A 22,173-nucleotide genomic window follows, 5' to 3' on the forward strand; every position below is an offset into this window, starting at 1 on the left:
TTTGATAACTGTTTCAATATCATTTGTTGTACTTGGTCTTTTTCGGTTTTCTGATTGTTCCAGATTGAGTTTTCGAAGATTGTATGTTTCTAGAAATTTATCCATTTTGCCTAGATTTTTCAATTTTTTGGCATATAGGTCTTCTTAGTATTTTCTTACAATCTTTTTTATTTCTGTGGTGTCAGTTGTAACTTCTTTACTTTTATTTCTAATTTTATTTATTTGAGTCCTCTCTTCTTTTTTCTTGATGAGTCTAGTTAATAGTTCATCAATCTTATTTATCTTTTCACAGAATCAGCTCTTGGTTTCATTGATCATTTGTATTGTTATTTTAGGCTCTATGTAATTTATTTCTGCTCTGATCTTTATTATTTCCTTCCTTCTACTTCCTCGGGGCTTTATTTGTTGTTCTTTTTCTAGGCTTTTTAGATGCAGGTTTAAGTTGTTTGTTTGAGCTTTTTCTTGCTTTTTTTTTTTTTTTTTTTTGTATTTCTCTGAAGTTGGAAACGAATAAGCAGTCAGACAGACTCCCGCATGCACCCGACCAGGATCCACCCAGTACGCCCACCAGGGGGCAATGGGCGATGCTCTGCCCATCTTGGGGCATCACTCTGCCGCAATCAGAGCCATTCCAGCGCCTGAGGCAGAGGCCACAGAGCCATCCTCAGCGCCCGGGCAATCGCTGCTCCAATGGAGCCTTGGCTGCGGGAGGGGAAGAGAGAGACAGAGAGGAAGGAGAGAGGGAGGGGTGGAGAAGCAGATGGGTGCTTCTCCTGTGTGCCCTGGCTGGGAATCGAACCCAGGACTCTTGCATGCCAGGCCAATGCTCTACCACTGAGCCAACCAGCCAGGGCCTTTTTCTTGCTTTTTAAAGTATGCCTGTAATGCTGTAAACTTCCCTCTCAGGACTGCTTTTGCTGTGTCCCATAGATTTTGAGTTGTTGTATGTTCATTTTTATTTGTTTTCATGAAATGTTTGATTCTTCTTGATCTTGTTAACCCATTTATTATTTAATAACATGTTGTTTAGCCTTCAAGTGTTTGAATATTTTTCAATTTTTCTATTGTAGTTGACTTCTAGTTTTATGCCATGTGATCAGAGAAGATACTTGATATGATTTTACTCTTCTTAAATTTATTGAGACTTGTTTTGTGTCCTAACATGTGGTCTATCCTAGAAAATGTACCATGAGCTCTTGAAAAGAATTTATATTCAACTGATTTGAGTGAAAGGGTCTGAAGATATCGATTAAATTCAGTTGATCTAGTGCATCATATAAGTCTATACTTCTTTATTAATTTTCTGTCTGGAGGATCTATCCATTGATTTTAGTGGGGTATTAAAATCCCCTACTATTTATTATAATATTGTTGTTGATCTTTCCCTTTATGTCCCCAAAATCTGCAATATATATTTAGGTACTCCTACATTAGGTGCATAAATATTTACAATGGTTATATCCTCCTGTTGGATTGCTCCCTTTATCATTATGTAGTTACCTTCTTTATTCCTTTTTGTTTTAAAGGCTATTTTGTCAGGTATAAGTATTGCTGCCCCAGCTTTTCTTTATTTTTATTTGCATGAAATATTGTTTTCCAACCCTTTACTTTCAGTCTATGTGCGTCTTTTGTTCTGAGGTGGGTCTTATAGACAGCATATATATGAGTCTTGTTTTCTTATCCATGCAGCTGCCCTATGTCTTTTGATTGAAACATGTATTCTATTTACATTTAAGGTTATTATTGATACATACTTAATGATTATCATTTTATTCTTTAAACCTGCATTCCTCTTTCTCTCAATTTCTTTTTTCCTTCTCTCTTTTTATACAGGATGCTTTAACATTCAGTACTGCTTTGTTTGTAATGAATTCCTTGAGTCTTTTTTTTTCTAGGAAGCTTTTGTTTCTCCTTCAATTTTAAATGTTAGCCTTGCTGGATAAAGTAGTCTTATTTGTAAGTTCTTGTTTTGCATCACTTTGAATTTTTCTTGCCAATCTTTTCTGGCCTGAAATGTTTCTGTTAAGAAGTCAGATGTTATCCTTATCCTTACGGGGGCTCCTCAGTAGTTAACTACCAGCTTTTCGTATCCCTTCTTTGTCTCTTACCTATGGCATTATATGATACATCTTGGTTTAGGCCTACTTAAGTTCATCTTAATGGGACTCTCTGTGCTTCTTGATCTTGTGTGACTTTTTCCTTCATCAATTTAGGGAAATTTTTAGTTACAATTTTTTCAAACAAGTTCCCTATCTCTTCTTTATTCTCTTCTCCTTCAGGAGCTCCTATGATGTAGATGTTGTTTTTCTTCATGTTGACACAGAGCTCTCTTAGAGTTTCCTTAGTCTTTTTAGCCTCTTTTCTTTCTGCTGCTCTACTTCTGTGCTTAAATTTATTTTGTTTTTTAAATTGCTGATTCAGTCCTCTGCTTCATCCAGCCCTCTGTTGATTCCTCCTAGTGCAGTCTTTATTCCTGATATTGTATTTTTCATTTCTGACTGGCTCTTTTTTATGATTTTAATGTCCTTTTCTGATGCTTGCTATATCTTTAAGTTTTTATTGTGATCATTTGTTGTTGCTCTAAGATCCTTGAGTGGTTACTTCCATTTCATTTCATTCTTTTTCCCAGGATTTCTTTTGTTGACTCATTTGGGTCATATTATTTTGTCTGCCAATTTTGTCTGTGTATTAAGTAGTGCTGTTCAACTTTGAAATTGTTGTGGTGTTATTATGAGGAAGATGGGGTCAGTGGTACTGACCTCCAGGACACTGAGTTCCTTGCTCTAAGAATGCTTCTTGAGGTAGTATTTACCCTCCTGTTGTATGTGAGTATTGAATACAATTGGTCTTTTTCTGACTGTGGTTATCCTTTCAGGCCTGCTGGCTCTGAGGGTCAACCTTGACCAAGTATATTAGACATTGTGCAATGTCTATCCTGTTGGGCATATTTATTCTCTGCAGTGTCTGATGCCTGCTGGACTCTTCCTTTGGGCGTACTGATTATGTAGTTAGCTGAGTCTACTGTTAGTGCTGTCTGACACCTCTTACTGGCTGTATTGGTTCTGGGTCTTCTTGGGTTGGCATTAGCCATTGTTTGTAAACTGCTATGAGCTATCTGTCTGGAGCTACTGTTCTGTTCACTGTTTGTATCTGCATTTTCTGTGCCAGGGTAGTATGTGAGGGGCCAATCTATGTATAAGGATCAGCTTCCTCTGGCTTAGAGATGACAGCAGCTTCGTAAAAGACCCAAGCTCCACAAGATTTTGCTCCACTTTTCAGCTGTTCCATCCACTTCCTCCTGAAGCTGTGTGGTCTTTCCATAGAGTCTTCTGTAGAAAGACTGTAGTGTGGGCTCAGACTGGCCTTACCCCACCGAACCCTCTACAAGTTGCAAGCTTGGTGGGTTAGGGCAGCTGAGGTTGGGAATACAATGTTAGTAGGACCCCCTACTTTATGGACCTCTTGATCAAGAGCTCAGTACGGGGAAAGTGGCCCCTACTCCAGAGCCTAATGCCTCGGACATTGCTGGATACTCAAATTCTCTTTCTCCCAAACAAGATGACCAGTGGGTTCAGATGGGGTGGGGCTGACAGTACCCTCTGAAGAAGTTCTTCCAGCTGGTGAGACCTTAGTCTCAGGGAGGAAGACTGGGAGAGTCCTGTCCTAGGGCTGACTGTGCCTCCCCCGTGAAGTTGACTAAGTCCCTCGACCAGACCCAACAATAGGCTTGTGGGGACCCACACTTTAAATGTTTGTGCTCCAAGCCTCTCTCCCTTCCTCCTATGGAATATAGCTCAGTGAGGCAGGATATCCAGCACCTGGGCTGGCTGACTATGAAGCTCCACCTTGTCCAATGTGCACGAGCCACTTTGTGCTGACCACAGAGAGCAAAACTTGCCCTAGCTGGGCTCTGTGTCATTTGGAGCCTCCCTTAGGACATGCTTCCAGCAAGTGTTTTTAGGTCCTGAACCAATGCTCTTTGCAGCTGGTGACTGGAGGTACCTGGGTCTCCCTGGAGGTAACTTGGGACAGAACAGTGAGGCACACTACCCGTGAGTGGCCCTCAACAACATTCTTGTAACTACAAGTAATCCAGTGCGTGGCTATCTTTTCTGGGCCCAGGTGCATATGAAAATACCAATCCATACACCTAGGCTGGCTTTTACCCACACTGGGCCTGGGGTAAGGTTTGTCTGCTAGCTGCTTATTGGGCTCAGCTACTGAAATAAAATCTCTGGTAGAGTCTAGAGCAGGGGTCTCAAACTCGCGGCCTGCAGACTAATCCACGAAGTTCAAAATATTTTGGATAAAATTAAGTAAGCCTAGGGGCCTACTTGTATTTTTCATTTCTCTAGCATCCTAGCTAGATATTAGCTTAGTTAACAGCAGTTGTGATGCGAACTACAGTTTCTGGTCGTTTTGTGACACTGAGTAAACTGCATGTACGATTGTGCTTGTTGTACTGATTTTTTTTTGTTTTCAACTGCAGTGAGAAAAGTGTTGCATAACAGTTGCCTTTTGTAGACCTAGTGTGGCCCGCCGAACGGCTGTGATCTTGCTCTGCGGCCCACATGCTGAGTTGAGTTTGAGACCCCTGGTCTAGAGCCTGCATTAATTCAGGGATTTGAAAGGGTGTGGGGTGTGGCTTTGGCTACTCAGCTCCAGGTGTCAGTCTGTCCAGACATTTTTCCCAGACCTCAGTAGGATGTGGCCTCTGAGACCCAGAGGTGTGGTGTTCCTGCAGCCCAGCCAGTGTTTACCGAGTCTCCTGTGAGTCAGAAGCACCATTCATAGAGTCAGGAGTGTGTGTCTAAAAGCTCCAGCCTCAATGCCAAAAAACTGAGTCACTGACATGTCCTCTGCTTGCTAGCTTCTCAGAACAGCCCAGTCTCCATGGGAGGGATAGGAGACTTCCAAGGTTGAGGCAGTTTCTTTCCCCTACATGCTGCCTCAGAGGAGACTTCTCTGCCCAAGAGACATGGCCACTTTAGTATTGGACAATAATCAGCACAGGGCTTCCAGTGGCTGTCTTCTCCATGTCTCTCTCTGAGCCAACAACTTCACACTCTCCTCATGCAACTCCAGTCCTCTCAGCTCTCCCCAGATGAAACCCCAGGTAAGTGGCTGTGAATGAGATTTTCTGTGTGGGCCATTTAAGACAAAGCCTGTGTCTCTGACAGCTCCGTCTCTTTCTCACAGACAGAAACCTAGCTCTTTTCACCGCCAAATGATGTGTGGCCCCTCTTCTAGGTTCTGAGGTTCTAGAATTGGGGCTCTGGGCCTGGGGCTGAGGACCCATACCTCTCACCCACAGTAAGAGTTCCTCCAGACACTCAGCTGCCACTCTCTCCTAGGAGCAGGGCAGCTTTTTTCACATCTCTTTCCTTCCTACCAGTCTTGGTGTGGCTTTTTCTGTGATCCTTGGTTGTAGACTCCTCTTCATTTAGTACAGCAGTAGTCAATCTGGTCCTTACCGCCCACTAGTGGGTGTTACAGCTTTCATGGTGGGTGGTAGTGGAGCAACCAAAGTATAAACAAAAAGATAGATTTAACTACAGTAAGTTGTTTTATAAAGATTTATTCTGCCAAACTTAGTAAAAATCTGACATAAAGTACTTAGTAAGTAACTATTATTATATGCTTTAAATTGCTGTAACTCTGCTTTATAAATTTTATAAAGTAAAGTCACTTCCTTACTTTATAAATCACCATTACTGTGGAACCAGTGGGCGGTTAGAAAATTTTACTACTAACAGATACAAAAGTGGGCAGTAGGTATAAAAAGGTTGACTACCCCTGGTTTAGTACAAAGTTCCTTTTTCAAGATGATTGTACTTAAGTTGTAATCCAATTAGGTTCTGAGAAGTGGCAGTTGGAACGTCTACCTACTCCATCACCATCTTAGGGTATTCAAAAAGTCTTTTATTTTTATAGGGTAGAAAAAAATTCTTAGGTTTCCTTTTACAGTGCTGTCCATGCTATCTCGTATGACAAGTGACCCCAAAAATGGCAAGAATAATCAGTGTGGCTGATTTGTTCTTTTCACTTTTCAGAGCTCTCAGAGTTTTGGAATCACCTGGTTGTGTAACTACCATGATAATTACTTCAGTGCCTAGTTCTTCATGCCAGGAGATTATTTTATTCATAAAAATTTTATAAAAATAAATTTCACAAATTCTTGCTTCTCCAAAAAGTTTTCTCCTCACAAACAAAATAAATTTTATAAAATAAAAATAACAGTTTCCTTTACATTTATATGGCAGTGGGAAGATCTTTTATTTTTAACTGTTCATGATTTTTTATTTCTAAATTTTATTAATTGATTTTAGAGAGAGGAGAGAGAGAGATAAAGGTGGTTGGGGGGAGGGAGGAGCAGGAAGCGTCATCTCATAGTTGCTTCTCCAATGTGCCTTGACCAGGCAAACCCACGGTCTCAAACCAGCAACCTCAGTATCCAGGTCGGCACCTTATTTACTGCACCACCACAGGTCAGCCAAGATTTTTTAAATTATGTAAAAAGATTAGTAGATTAGGAATATAATGGAGCTGCTAGCAACTGTATCCTTTTACTTATCATCACTTCTACTTGGCATCCCTCTATCTTTTTTTTCTTCCTCTATCCCTATAGATTCAACCCCAGCTTATTAGGAAGGAATATCATGATTCAAAATCCATGGGGCAACTCTTCCTGTGTCTTATTGTACAATATTTATAATATTCCTGAATCTCCACACATGCTCTTTTTGCTGCAACTCAGTCAAAATTCTGGTAATAAGCTCTGGATTAGCATATTAAAAATATTAGCCATACTTTCAAAAGTAAACCAATTTTTAAAAAGTCTAAGTAAATTGAACTTTGTTTAAAAGAAAGGTGGAACATCAAAACTAATGGCAATGTAATAGTTACGATATACTTTACATTTGTTACACCTTTTTGAGGGTCAGTTTGCCTTCAAAAAGGGATGTAATTTTGTGATATATCTGGGATGATTTTTTGAAGTATCAGTAGTGACCCTGGCTGGTTGGCTCAGTGGTAGAGTGTTGGCCTGGTTGTGTGGAAATCCCGGGTTCAAATCCCAGTCAAGTCACACATGAAAAGCGACCATCTGCTTCTCCACCTCTCCCTTCCCTTTCTTTCTCTCTCTCTTCCCCACCCACAGCCATGGTTCGAATGGTTCGAGTAAATTGCTCCGGGACTGAGGATGGCTTCATGGCCTCCCTTGGGCACTAAAACAGTTCAGTTGCCAAGCAGTGGAGCAGCAGCACCTGATGGGCAGAGCATGGTCCAGTGGTGGGCTTGCTGGCTAAATCCTAGTTGGAGCACATGCGAGAGTCTGTCTCTGTGCCGCTCTGCCTCTCACTTAATTTACATAAATAAATAAATACATAAGAATTGTCAATAGCAAGATATATTTTAAGCCAACTTTATTAAATTTGCAATAATGAGCTTTTCCAGTAGATGTCTCTAAAATGTTTCTAAGTAGAACAAGGAAGTTTGGCTTTTTTTCAATGACACAAAGAATAGGAATTTAAATTTAAATAATGTTAGATTCTGGGGAGAAAAGAAAAACTTCTTTGCAAATCTGTTTAAAATAATTCAGTTAGCTTTAGTCAGATCTTTCATATAGAAAAAATGGTAAAAAAGAGAAAAAGGTAGTTTATAAAATCATGCTTATATAAAATCTATCACAGATATTCTGAATGCTGAAAAAATGTAATTATGCATTGTTGGAACAAACTGGTTCCTGCCATATGTTATGAATAAATGAAAATATTTCAATTAGCATATATTTTGAAATAAATAAATTATGTAAGAACTATTGTAACTAACATTTTTAAAATGGGGCTTTTCCAATAGATTAAAATATTACTTCAATTAATATACAATAAAAGTTATAATATTTAAAACAAAAAACTCTATATTTATTATATTTTTGTACATCTAATTCTTCCAAGTAGTGACTAATGCTTTCCTCCTTGAGAAAGAACATTACCTCCTGCAAATATACTGCTCAATAAAATTATGAATCATTTAATCAAAAAAGCCACCATGTAGTTTGAGTTTTTGTTGCTCCAAATTGTCCTTTTCTATTTAACTACTAATCAGTAAATTTTCATATATGTACTGAACTCCACCATGCAAGCATTCATTTAATATTGCAGAATCAGCTGGAAACTGAACTTGTCAAGCCACACAGGAAGCTTCCTGGTTCTAAGGGAGAGAGAGCATGTTTCTTCATTGCCAAGTTGCCACTAATGACTTCCTCCATATGTCTCAGATGCCTGGAAGAAAAAGAAAAATAAGTATCTCAAATAACATCTGTTTAATTTAAAAAAAAAAAAGTAAGGAAAGAAAATTCACCTAATAAGGAAGCTGTTGCTCTTGACACTTGCCAACCTTGCTTGCTTCTCTAAGTCCTTGACCCACCAAGGTCGGAGTTTATAGTATTTATACAAGGAAAAAAAGAGTAACTGTATTGGGAAAAGAGGAAAAAGAAATTCCGTTTTTAACATATATTAAATTTTAATTTAAAAAAATCTGAAGTGAATAAATAAATGCCTTTTTGTCTCAGCTCCTATGTCTTAGAAAGGACCAAGAAAAAAAGACTTAGAAGGCTATGCCCCATGGGACAAAGCAAAAGTCTGTGCCTAAGTGCCAGATAAGATAGATTTCCCAGAAACCCTAGAATCTGCAGCAGTCCAGTAGCAGAGAATACATTTGGGAAGACAGCAAGATTGCTAAAATGAAAAAAATAAAAGAGCATCAATCAACCAGGAACTTGATCACAGGAGAGTAACTGACTCCACTGTCAGAGATTCTATCTGCAATTCTCCACCAGCTGAATCCCCTGCAATACATTGGAGTGAATGCAAGTATTAAACTTCCGTTAACAAACAGACCTAGAAAAAGATAATGCAAACTATTGAATTTGTTAAACAGGCATTTCAAGTTTTTAACACCCTTGGTGACCCCATCCAATGAATTCCAGTGAAAAGAGGCTTAGATGACAACTGAATCCCAATGATCTTTGTATGATGCTTACTAGCTTTTTTTTTTTTTCTTTTACTTAGGAATATAATTTCCTCACCTATTGCCTCCTAAAACAATTAATTTAAAAAAAATGTAGCTAAGAGCAAATGTGAAGTTTAATGCACACACACAAAAGCACATTAGTTTTTGTTATTTGATAATTCAATTATTTTTCCAATTACATTTTCTTCTAAATCAATCATTTTAAAGCTCACAAAATTATGGAGAAAATTTTTTTATTTCATATATATTATTGTCATAGCCACAATGAACTACTCGGAGACCAGATGCAATGCTCCAAGGGGCCGAGGGGAGGCAACAGCCCCGGGCAGCAGATCAAAGGACTGAAGCCCTGTTCCCAGCCTTACCCAGATAGTTATTAGCTAGTATAAATTACTCAAGGAAGCAGATAGCAGAAGTTTTCAGAGAGTGATGTAAAGTGCAAGGAACATGCTGACTCCTACTCTCTGTTCTGAGAGCCTAAACATTTTCTGTTACTGAATCTTAACCTACTGTTTTGCTGTTTCCAGCACGGGGTCAGAGAGGCCCCTGGACTCTTGTCTGCTCAGGGCTTTCCCTCTAGGGTGCCTCACTGTCTCCAATTGTTTACCTTAACTCTGCAAGTCTTCACAACATATTCCTACATATTATGTTTTCACATAATGAGGAATGAATCACCAAAGATTAGTATTCAAGATAACTAAAGACTTTCACTCAATACTTCCATGTATTATTCTTTATCCCTGTAAATTTCTTTTTAAGAAAAATTCCTATCACTGATTTAATGTTTTCTTATTGTTTTAGTTTTTATTTCTAAACTGCTGATTTTCTCCAGTATGTCATTTTCTATTTCTATGTTTGCAATGCAATAGCATTTTTCCAGATCACATTAATGAAATTTATTTGAAACTCTTTGACCCTAAGGTCAATAGAAAATTAGACTTTAACTCTTTATTGACCCCATTTCTATTGCTTTCCTTTTTTTTTTTAAGTGAGAGAGAGATAGACTTCCACATGTGCCCAGACTAGGCTCCACCTGGTAAGGCCCTTACAGGATGATGCTCTGCTCATCTGTGGCTATTGCTCAGCAACCAACCTATTTTTAGTACCTGAGGCAGAAGCTCCACAAAGCTATTCTCAGTATCTGGGCCAACTCGCTGGAACGAATCAAGCCATGGCTGTGGGAGGGGAAGAGAAATAAGGGGGAGAAAGAGGGGTAGAGAAGCAGATGGGGAGGGGAGGGGAGAATTGAAAACAGAACATCTACATGCCCAGCTGATGCTCTACCACTAAGCCAATTGACCAGGGCCTACCTCCTTTCTATTCTTGACCTTGTATCCAGGTCATTTTTTACTTCTTGCACATTCAGGATCTTCCCTTGAATGGGTGGCTATAATGCTGATGGCCAAGGCCAAGCAGGTTCACATTGGATTCAGACAGATGGTAGAAAATCTGCAGAGCTGGAAAGCATTGGGCTGTTCCCATTTAATAAATTCTCACAATGGCGGACAAGCACACAGGCAGGGGAAACCACCTCTCAGGCAAACAAACTGCAAAATAGCCCCTCACAGTGGCAGGCAGGCAATCCGCACATCCGCAATCCCCTTGAGCACAAGCGCCCATAGACTTATATAGAACATACACACGTGGCACTTTCACATGCTCACGCACTAATCAGGCAAAGGGCTTACACCAGGTAACCCCGTGAGCAAGCCTAACACAGCTGCTCCACAATGGCATAGAGAGAACTAACTATGCGGATAAAAGTGCCCTCATTCAAATATAACTCTAGAAGACAAAATACCCTCCGTGTGTGTGTGAGTGTGTGTGTGTGTGTATGTGTGTGTGTATGTGTGTGTGTGTGTGTGTGTGTGTGATATTCTCTGCTTTGGCAGTCCTTAAATGGAGAAGGAAACTAATAAGTGAAATGCAGTGTTATAATCTTCACATTCAATATACAAAATGCAATACTTTATAAAAAGTGAGATAAAGAGATCTGATGTTATTAGAATATAATAATGCAATATAAAGTAATGCCTTACTCTTTATAATAAACCTGTGGCAAAGTGTTTTGAGCCTCTAGAAATAAAGCCTATGTAAAATGCTTGTGATTTTTATTGCAGTCACTCCACTTCAGTAAGGGTCTTGATTATGAGGATGGGGTGGGAAGAGACAGGGGCCATATTCAAACATTTAACAATTAATTCAGTTATTATTTTATATATCAAAAGATGTTCCAGACTAATTTTAGTAATTTATTATAAATTCTCAAATAATAATATGGAAAACTATGCATTGAAAACAATTAGTATTTATTAACAAGTAAACTAAAGTAAGCACCAAATGCTCTGATGATTCTGCCAAAACACTGACTGTTTTATAAAGTCTATGTAGTACATGACATGGGCCAGCAAACTCTTAGTTCTGAAAATGTTTTTCAGATGTTACAATAGGAATTCCATTTATTATGTACTCTACAAGATATTTCCTTTATTATGCATCCACAGTTAACTTGGAATAAGTTAATATTATAAAATATTTATAACTAATTTATCAGTTATCACACTTTATATATTTGCCAATAGGCATGACTGTACTTCAGTATTTTAATAACTGGGAGGCCACATTAGTGCATACTAATTATGCAAAAATATGACATTGGAGGTGGGGTATGTAGAATGTTGCTAAATAAGAATGAGGAGTAATAGCCTAGGTTTTTAAGAGAAAGGGCTTTTCATTTCTGAGACATTCAAAAATTGTCAGTGGGCTTTAGATTTGACTGCTGAAAATGTGGGTCAAACACTCTTCACATGCTTCCAGGCTTCGCAATACATATTCAGGGATCTTGTGTCATGACAATAGAGAGAATGAAATTACCATCTGAGAGACTTGTTGGACTGTGAAGACACCTTCCACCCTACCCCACATCACTACTTCTTATAAAGGGTCACTTCACTGGGGAATAGTAGGAGACTCAAGGTTTTCATTCATTAGAGTTTTAATAAATTATGTCTTTAAGATATACTCTTTTTGTCAACAAGCATGTGTGGCTGTTTAAAAATCTATAAAGATCAATTTCTGGAATGCAATTTTAATATAAAAATATCTGATATTTTAAATAATGAATTAACTTATTAGAATTAGAAAATTTTGCAATTTGTTCTAAATCAATGCTTCTTAAGCAAGGTCATACCTCAATATTACCTGCAGGATTTAAAATATATATATATGCGCTTAACTCCTAAGAACAGCTCTTCTGAATCAGAGTCTTCAGGTGGGCGAAGGGAAAGAATGTTGACATTTCCAGTGTTTCAAAGTTTACAGGTGCTTCTGATTTCCATCCATGATTAAAAACCTCCATTCTAAAGCAGTGTTTAAAAAATCCATAACATGTGGTGAAAGTTAATGATAGAAAAGGAAATCTTCCTGGTAGCTTTGTGTATCATAAAACAGTATATTCTTTGTTTATTATTGTAAGTATGTATTGCTTCCTAACAAAATACCTGCTATCAAGTGATGGTATGTGTATGGGCAGTGGCTGCCACCATCATGGCCATGCAAGTCACATTGGATTCAGGCAGACAGTAAAGAAACAGTGAAGCCAAAAAGTGGTGGGCCATTCCATTTATTAAAGTCAAGTGGATGAGCAAACACACAGGGAAAAATGCTTCCCTCTCATTCAGAGCTCCCAAAGCCCTAACACATTCTCCGGTTCCACAACCAGGAGAATCTTCTCTGGTCCCTCCTAGAACCAAAGGCCCCAGCCAGCCTCAGTGGAGCTCACAAATCCCCTCAGCACTCTGCATCTGCACTCCTTCTTCTCTCTCTGCAAACATGGCTTCTTTCTGCCTCTTCTCCTTCTCTGTGAAACAGGTTGGGATCAATAAAAAATTCTCTCCTGTGACCTAACTGTATTGGTTTATTGTTTCTAATAGTCTTTTTGTGGAGTCTTTGGGGTTTTTGATGTCCAGGATCATATCATCTGCAAAAAGTGAAATCTTTACTTTTTCTTTCCCAATATGAATGCCTTTTATTTCTTTCTCTTGTCTGATCACTCTGGCTAGAACTTCCAGCACTATGTTGAATAAGAGTGGAGAGAGTGGGCAGCCTTGTCTTGTTCCTGACTTTAGAGGAAAAGTTTTCAGGTTTTTGCCATTTAATATGATGTTAGCTGATGGTTTGTCATAAATGACCTTTATTATGTTGAGATATTTTCCTTCTATACCTATTTTGTTCAGTGTTTTAAACATAAAATGATGTATTTTATCAAATTACTTTTCTGCATCTAATAAGTAAATCAGAAAAAACTAAGAACTGTATGATTCCATACATAGATTGAGACTCATGGACATGGATAAGAGTGTAGTAAATCAGAAAAAACTAAGAACTATATGATTCCATACATAGGTTGAGACTCTTGGACATGGATAAGAGTGCAGTGGTTACCAGGGGGAGGGGAGGGGCATAAAGAAAACCAAATAAAAGGTGACAGAGGACAATTTGACTTTGGGTGATGGGTATACTACATAATGAAATGTCAAAATGATCTGGAGATGTTTTCTCTGAATCTATGTACTCTAACTGATCAATGTCACCTCATTAGAATTAATTGTCTAAATAAAATTTAAAAAGAAATTCTCTCCCAGCAAATCTTAGCAAAACAATGGCTCCTCCCAACCAGGAATGAAATCTGCAATTTGCAATCAATCAACTGCCCTGCTCCGAGGGCAAGCACATATGTGGCCTCCCAGCACCATTTTGTAACAATAAAAGTGAGCAAACTCAAATAATACAAATTTTACAAACTCATTTGCCCACCAGTATACCTTTTAATGCAGCAGCTCTTTTTTTATTCATATATTCTAGCTCCAAAAGGTAACCAGTAAGAACATGAAAAGACCCTTTGTTCATCCAGTTAAACCCATTGTTCCCTTTGCTGTAAATAGTTACCAGTCTGTATCCTGAACACTCTTTCACTGCTAAGAGAAATGAAGAAGGTAGTGAGGTGGGAAGCTGCTAAGGAAGGTTAATTTTTACACCCTCTCCAGTGGTTCTCACACTTTAGTGTATATACATTGGGATTACCTAGAGAGCTGTTTAAACCAAAAATAGCTGTCCCACTTCAGAGTTTTTTAAATGAAGAGGTGGGGGTGGGGCCTGGAAGTTGCATAGTTAAAAGTCCCCAACTGATGTTAATATGGCTGATTCAAGGACCCTGGTTTGAGAACTATCATTCTACCCGCTTGGTAGGCAGATTTTAGTTGCCAGAAAAATGCTTTATTATGATCATCTAAAGAGGAATTTTTATTTTAAAAATGTATGCAATTATTTAATAGATATATTTGTATGAAATAATTTGAATTTAGGCTATAAGAACTTTATTGCTAGGACTTAACAGAAAATTAACATTTTCCACCACATATTGATGCCCCCAAATAAGTACACTTTTTCCTAAGTGCAGATTGTCTTCTTTAACCAAACAAATCAACAATTATGTAGGACTTTTTATAATACAGCTGGGAGAGGGGGAAGAAACAAAATTAAAACAAGAACCTTGGACATGAATGGAAAATTCATTAATTTAGCTCAGCGCTCTGAAGAAAGACAATGCAAAATTCAACCTAACAATAGAGAATAACTCAAATTAGTGCCAAATATATCTTCTCTGGTGTGGAGAGGCTTTAGTATTACTGTCACAACCATATATGCCTTAGAGAACATATTTATCATGCGCCAGAGGTGCAGTTTCATTGGTACATAATTTCACATGGGAAGAAGTACAGACACCAAACACTTGTTTTCTCACGTCTGATATGCAGATGTCAATGAGTATAATTTTGTTCATTAGAAGTCTGAAAATTACAGACATACATTACTTAATATGTTCAATAATTTTAATGTCTTTCTTTATATTGTTTTCCCCAGTGAAAAATAATATTGCCATTTAAAATATTACTTGAGGCCCTGGCCGGTTGGCTCAGTGGTAGAGCATCAGCCAGGCATATGGATATCCTGGGTTCAATTGCAGGTCAGGGCACACAGCAGAAGTACCCATCTGCTTCTCCACCCCTCCCCCTCTCACTTCTCTCTCTCCCCATCCTGCAGCCATGGCTGGATTAGAGCGAGTTGGCCCCAGCACTGAGGATGGCTCCATGGCCTCCGCCTCAGGTGCTATGAAATGCTTGGTTGCTCAGCAACCCCCCCCCATGGGCAAAGCATCTCCCCCTAGTGGGCTTGCGGGGCTGGATCCCTATCTGGGATCATGAACACCAGTCTGTATCCTGAACACTCTCTTGCTGCTAAGAGAAATGGAGCCAAGAGAAATGGAGTCTGTCTCTGCCTCCCTTCCTCTCACTGAATAAAAAAATAATTACTTGATTCATGGAAAACGGGAAGCAATTTTTTATCAAAGATATTTAGTTTATAAGACTTTCTATTTTTCTGGTTTGTCACCGATGTTACAGGTTGTTACCCTTGTGGTGTGTTCTGTAATAGTTTAATTTTACTTGCCATTCTTATGATTTGAGCCTATGTGTTTCTTAAAAATCTGGGAAAAGCCAGTTATGGGGCACTAGTACTTACTGAGGTGTTCTTTCTGTAAGGAACCAGTAGCTCTCACTTATTTTCAAGCAGACACTAGCTGGAAATTGCATTGTTAAACAAGCAGCTGTTGTGGCAGACAACTTATAAAACTGCTACAGCTCTTATCACAGCTGATTTTAAAGTCTCCTCAATTATGCAGGCAGTTTATGCCTGCCACTTTAGTTTCCCTGAACTACCAACAATTTTTGTCTAAAAGGAGACCTGAGTATTTTTTTTTCAGAACACAATTTGCGCTTCCCAAATCAGCGTGGTAGCACCTTGTGCTACAGGTAGGGTCGGAGCAGTTTACTTCACTACCGTCATTGCATGCTTCAGTAGACGGAGGAAAGAATGTCAGCCACGTTATTGTCAGGACCAGAAAAAATGAGGCAATCCCAATGTTTAACGCTCTCCTCTCTTTTTGCATCTGTCTAGCCCAGGAACAGCAGAACTTAATACACACCAACCAGGCTGAGAGTCACGCAGCTGTTGATGGAGAGACGGCCCAGCAGAAGCAGCAACAGCAGCAGCAAGATTGTGGTGACCCAGGTCATATATTATAATTACTATCATCCCGAACCCAATTATTGCCAACGCTATTTATGACAACTTCCAAACCAGAAATCACTGGGCTGTCAAATGTTTGTTGACAATGTGCTTACATACTTCTGAACCCTTTTCTGTTGGTGCTGCATGTGGGGAAGATGTGTCGATGAGGTGCAGGTCCCCAGCCCCAAGGACCATGTGTAATAATTGACGCTGTATGTGCAAACACAGAAGGAGAATAAAAATGCTGCCATCAAGGTTGTAAGGAAAGAACAGGATTCCAAAATAAAATTACACCTTTGTCCTCCAAAGAGTGCAATCATGGAAGAATGCTGACATGGAGGGAATGGCTAGGAAGGCTTCCTTATGGGTAATACCGACCACTAAGGGGTGTGGATCACTGACTAGGGAAAATTATTGTCACTGGGAACCCACGAGAATCTCCCGTTGATCCAATGTTGTCCTATTACATATTTTCTCATCTTTCTAATCATAAATAGTTTATCATTTCTCTAAAAGCCTAAAGTTTAACTTTATCTCTTAGAAACACATGTTGGCTACTGATAAAAACATCTCTTCACTGTATTTAACATAGTCATACAAAAGCAAGCACTCAAATTAAGAAGTGTGACTTAAGAGGATCTCTTTAAGAATGCAAAAGAATATATCTTAGAAACGGTACTCTAATTATTTAAGGAGTTGAAATTCATTATATTTATAAAATATCAAAAAATCCCCTTTGAAATATTGAAGTGCATTTGAAAAGACATGAAAAGTATCATTGCTATATAAAATGATTTAAACTGAAATCTATCTCTCATTAAAGAATGCCTCAGTAAAGCATTAAATTCTCAGAATATAAATACCTCTACATCTCTACATACATATAAGTATATAGCTACACATATTTAATGTTGGAGCATTGGATTTGTAAGCAGAAGATGAGGCATCAGTTCTGTAACCTCGAGAAAGTTATTTTGGTTTTCTGACCCTAAATTTCTTTATCTATTGAGATTGTGGCAAAAAATTATTTGAGGTTAAAGAAAAGAAACTGAATATTTGGATGTAGTTAAAAGATTTAGAAATCTAATCAATCTAATCTATTATGATATGTTTTACAAATTTCTACCCCTAAATAGTATAAAATTCAGGTGCCATTTGCTACCTGTATATAGCCTATACTTTGAAATACAGTGTGTCCATAAAGTCATGGTGCACTTTTGACCGGTCACAGGAAAGCAATAAAAGATGATAGAAATGTGAAATCTGCACCAAATAAAAGGAAAACTCTCCCAGTTTCATACCTATTCAGTGCAGTTTGATGTGGGTTCACAGATCTTTTAGGGTTCCTTAGGTAGTTATCCTGTATAGCCTCTACAGACTCGTCACTGACTGATGGCCTACCAGAACGGGGTTCCTCCACCAAACTGCCAGTTTCCTTCAACTGCTTATCCCACCAAAGTAATGTTATTCCTATGTGGTGGCACTTCCTTATAAACGTGCTGATATTCACGTTGCACTTTGGTCACAGATTTGAATTTAGCAAGCCACAGAACATGCTGGACTTTCCTCTGTACCATCCACATCTCGACTGGCATGGCCGTGGGCTGCTCTGCTGTATACACGGTGTTATCTGCGCACACGCACATGCTGCCACATCATCCTACAGAAACTGGGAGGGTTTTCCTTTTATTTGGTGCAGATTTCACATTTCTATCGTCTTTTGTTGCTTTCCTGTGACCCGTCAAAAGTGCATCATGACTTTACGGACACACTGTATATACTTCAAACTTGATTTATTTGAATTACCTTTAAACCTATAATAAAATTTGAAAGGTTTTAAATACGAATTTTTTAATGTTTCCAATTTTCTCTCCTACATTCAGCTGTGACACAAAAAATGAATGACCAGATATACCACCAGGAAGTGAAATTGACCTTTCTGCAGAAGAAGTTTGACGATATTTCTTTGGCTGTGACTGATGTAAGGAACACATGTTCTTCCCTAGAAGAGAAAATCAATGAAGAAAAAGGCAGGGAATTCCAATCTTTTCTAAAAGGTAAAAGTAGAACAAAAATTATTCATTCAGTTAAGACAAAAGGCAAATAGCTCATTTATCTTTTTTCATATCACTTTGGTATCTTTGCTTTACATTGGATGGTATATAAGTCAAATACAGATACTTTTAAAAGGGAATAAGGGAGAAGGGGGGTACATTTGGGGTAAAAATTAATAAATAAAAAGATTTTAAATCATCAAATTTTTAAAATAATTTGAAATATCTATTTTTTACTATATAGTCAAATATTTGACTGAATTTTCATCTGATTTATTGATATTGTGTACCTAGTTGTAGCAGAACTGGTATTTCCTTATAGTTAAAAGAAATTTAACTATGAGCTATATTATATTTATTTTCATTGTGGTTTACAGTTCAAGATAAGGATGAGGTTAAGGAATTATTTTCATAGTAGCTAGATACAGGGGTCCTCGGGTTACGACACAGTTCTGTTCCTACAAGAGTGAAGTAACACAAATTTGGTGTAAGTCAAAACACACCCTACCCTAAGACACTTATCTATCCTAACACAGTAGTAAATCATAATCTAAAATGTAAAAACACAGCTAAGTCACAGAAAAAGTAAAAGGGCATAAATATACTGTACTGTACACTGTATTGTAGTAACAGAACAAATGACAAAAAAAAATGAGTATAAAAATATTCCTTAGCTTTATTCCTGTGGTTGGCTTGCACACTGGAAGGGGCATTGCAAGGTGGGAGAGAGTGACCTACTGGGAGGAGGAAGCTGGAGAGGCAGGAGAACCTGCAGAAGGTGCTGGAGACACTGGGTCAGGTGAATCAGGATTGCCTAAGGAACATGCAGGAGACGCTGGAGATGATTCTACCTGTATGTACTACAGGTGTTTCATCTTGAGAAGCAGCTGATGTAGAGGGTACAGGATCTGTTGCAGGCCTCCCTACCTTCCTAAATAATTGTTCCAGGCTAGTCTGAAAGGTTGATGACTTCTTCTCTTCCAAAATCTGCCTATAGCATTTCAAGGCATCCATAACAGCTCTGTTGACCTTACTGAATCTGTCACTGCTGGGGTCTTCAGTCTGAAATTTTGCCAACTCATCTTCTACCATAGAAAAACCTTCTGCCAAACCCTGGGTAGTAAATCCCTTGGATTCTGCAGTTTCTATCTATTCCTCTTCAATCAGCTGCTTCTCCAGTTGAATGAGGTCCTCAGCAGACAGCTCCTCTCCATGTGATGCCAGTAGCTCTGTGACATCCATCATGATAGCTTTCCTCTTCTTCAAAGCACTACCATCTGAAGACTCTGACTTGCATTTAGGAGCCATGATAAGGGCCAAAAAGTCATCAAAGAAAGCCACTCAAATGTAACACATGTGCTTTTAGCAGTCCAAGATGGCATTGGTACGTGTACTGGGGACGCCAACTCCCTCACTCATATGCCACATTACTGCGTATTCTTCTGCCATGCGCAACCAAACTAGTTTGCCCACATAGTCCCTAAGTACGACACTAATGGTGTAAGCAGAAATACTCGTGTCTCAATTTTTTAAAGTTTATATGGGAGTGAGCGTCATAAATTCAAAACGTCATATGTCAAGACTGTTGCAACCCAAGGACCTCCTGTACATTGTGGTCTCAATAGTATTGACGAAGAGATTAAGGACAAATCTAATGTGCATTATTATCCCAGAAATTACTTAGTTCATGAACTATAATCAATAAAATACATCCTAAAACATCTCAAGTCAGAGGAATAATAATTTCTTCATAAATGTGAATCAGCTTTGTTTGAATTTATGCTTTTAAATCAGTAACCTGTATTTTTTTCTGGAGGTTCTATGAAACACTCTATTTCCTGATAATTCAAGTTGTCAGAATTCATTTTCTTGCAGTTGTAGGACTGAGGACCTATTTTCTTGGTAACTATAAACTTAGACTTGTTCCCAGCTTCAAGAGGCCACTGCATTTCTTGGCTCAAGACCTTCTTTCCCATCTTCAAAAACAATAGCTGTTGAGTCTTCTGACATCTCTCATAGCTCCTCTTCTGCCTTCCTCTTCCTCTTTTAAGGACTCATATTATTACATTTGGCTCACCTGAATAATCCAGACTAATCTCATCTCAAGGTTCTTAACTTTAATCATATCTGGTAAAGGCCGTTTTTACCATGTAAGATAACATATTCACTGGTTCAGGGAATTCAAGTATGGACATCTTAGACAGGGCAGCATTAGCCTGCCTTCCACTCAAATTTACAGATAGTGACTAATTGCTGTGGTAGTGTTAAGCACATGGTACAATGGGTCTGATTGATAGTTTAAACAAATCCAGTATAAGGAGACCAGGAAAGGCTTCTATGAAAAAGAAATGATCTCAACTAATAAATGATGGGTCAAGAGGAATTAATTAGCCAAAGGGGTTTCAGGTAGGGCATGGATATTCTGGGAAAGTATTTTGGTTTCTAAAAAACATCTCAGTTCACTGGGTTTATTGTTTGTTTACAAGTTTCAGGATTATTGGTTCCTGTCACATTGTTCTATAAATAAAGAATACTCACTATACAACTCCATTTCTATCACTCACAAATTGCTTTCTTATTTTTCACTTGTGACTCAGAGGTAAAAGAGATTTTAGAAAAGCTGATTTCTATTTCCATATCATCCATCAATATAGCAACAACTATGATCATTTTTAACCATGTAAATAATTGGTGTTAGTACACCACTGGAAGAAAGACCCTGTCCTACATTTCTGGCATGTCCCTCATGACCAAAATTTATTGACAACAAGCATGAGAGAGGAACACATTTTCCCTCAAGTAATATAATAGCATGAGCAAGAAGTCAACTAGAAACAGTATATAATTGACTATAATCATCATAATGACATTTGTTTAGCAAAATTTGGTTATCATAACCAGAGAGAATTAATCCTGTCACATCCTTCTTGTAAACCTACTAACAAAAATTTTGGCAGCAACACAGGAAAAAACATACACTAATAACAACATCAAGAACAAAATTCCCTCCTCATTAGGAGGCATTAATTGTGTACTGAACATAATCAATTACAAGAGTCAGAGGGCTTATTGTTAATGAATGTTGGTACCGGCAACAAAAACTAAACTCACTCTTCCAGGTACTGTGCTTGCCAAGCAAAACCACACCTCTTGTCTTGCTTACTCTAATTCCAAAGTAAGAAACATTGCTTTATTTGATAGTATCTATAGAAAGTATTCGAAATCAAATGCCCTAACTCCTTAAAACATATTTGAACATTATGAATAGATCATACATTCACCACCACAGAAGGGCAATGTCAAGGTGTCTAATATCAAATCTATCTGTTAAGTGTCAAAGTATAATATCATCTTTTAGAAAGTAGAAGCACGTGTGTCATACAGCATCAAATAAGGTTAAAATGATATACTCAATTAGATATTGACATAAAGCACTTTTATGTATTTTTGTAAAATCAGATCCTTGCATAGATGTTTGTCTGGTAACAAATTATAGAAATGTTACCTGAAAACTTTCTAATCTTGAAACAAGTTTTTAAATTAATCTGATTTCTTTACAGACACTGCTGCATTTTTACCCTTTACCCAATATATTTTTACATTAAATAACAGGTAAGGTTCTGGCTGGTTGGCTCAGTGGTATAGTGTTGGCCTGACATGTGGATGTCCCGGGTTCGATTCCTGGTCAGGGCATACAGGAGAAGCGCCCATCTTCTTCTTCACCCCTCCTCCTCTAATCTCTCTCTCTCTCTCTCTCTCTCTCTCACACACACACACACACACACACACACATGCACACACACACACTTTCTCTCTCTTTCTCCTGTAGCAATGGGTCAATTGGCCCCAGGTGCCAAGGATGGCTCCATGGCCTCCATGTCAGGTGCTAAAAAATGACTCCAGTTGCAATGGTCAGGGTACATGTGGGAGTCAGTCTCTGCCTCCTCTCACTAAATTA

At 38.3% G+C, this 22,173-nt stretch overlaps 1 protein-coding gene across 1 annotated transcript in view; it reads left to right on the forward strand.

The window, feature by feature from the left end:
• MMRN1 (multimerin 1) overlaps nt 1–22,173 on the forward strand; it is an 80,618-nt gene that overhangs the window by 42,203 nt on the left and 16,242 nt on the right. The window contains exons 4-5 of the mRNA XM_066385819.1: nt 16,048–16,161; nt 18,045–18,218. Coding sequence (XP_066241916.1) covers nt 16,048–16,161; nt 18,045–18,218 — 288 coding nt within the window. The remainder of the gene's footprint in view (nt 1–16,047; nt 16,162–18,044; nt 18,219–22,173) is intronic.

The sequence above is a fragment of the Saccopteryx leptura genome, chromosome 5 (genome assembly GCF_036850995.1).
Source record: "Saccopteryx leptura isolate mSacLep1 chromosome 5, mSacLep1_pri_phased_curated, whole genome shotgun sequence".
NCBI classification, from domain to species: Eukaryota; Metazoa; Chordata; class Mammalia; order Chiroptera; family Emballonuridae; genus Saccopteryx; species Saccopteryx leptura.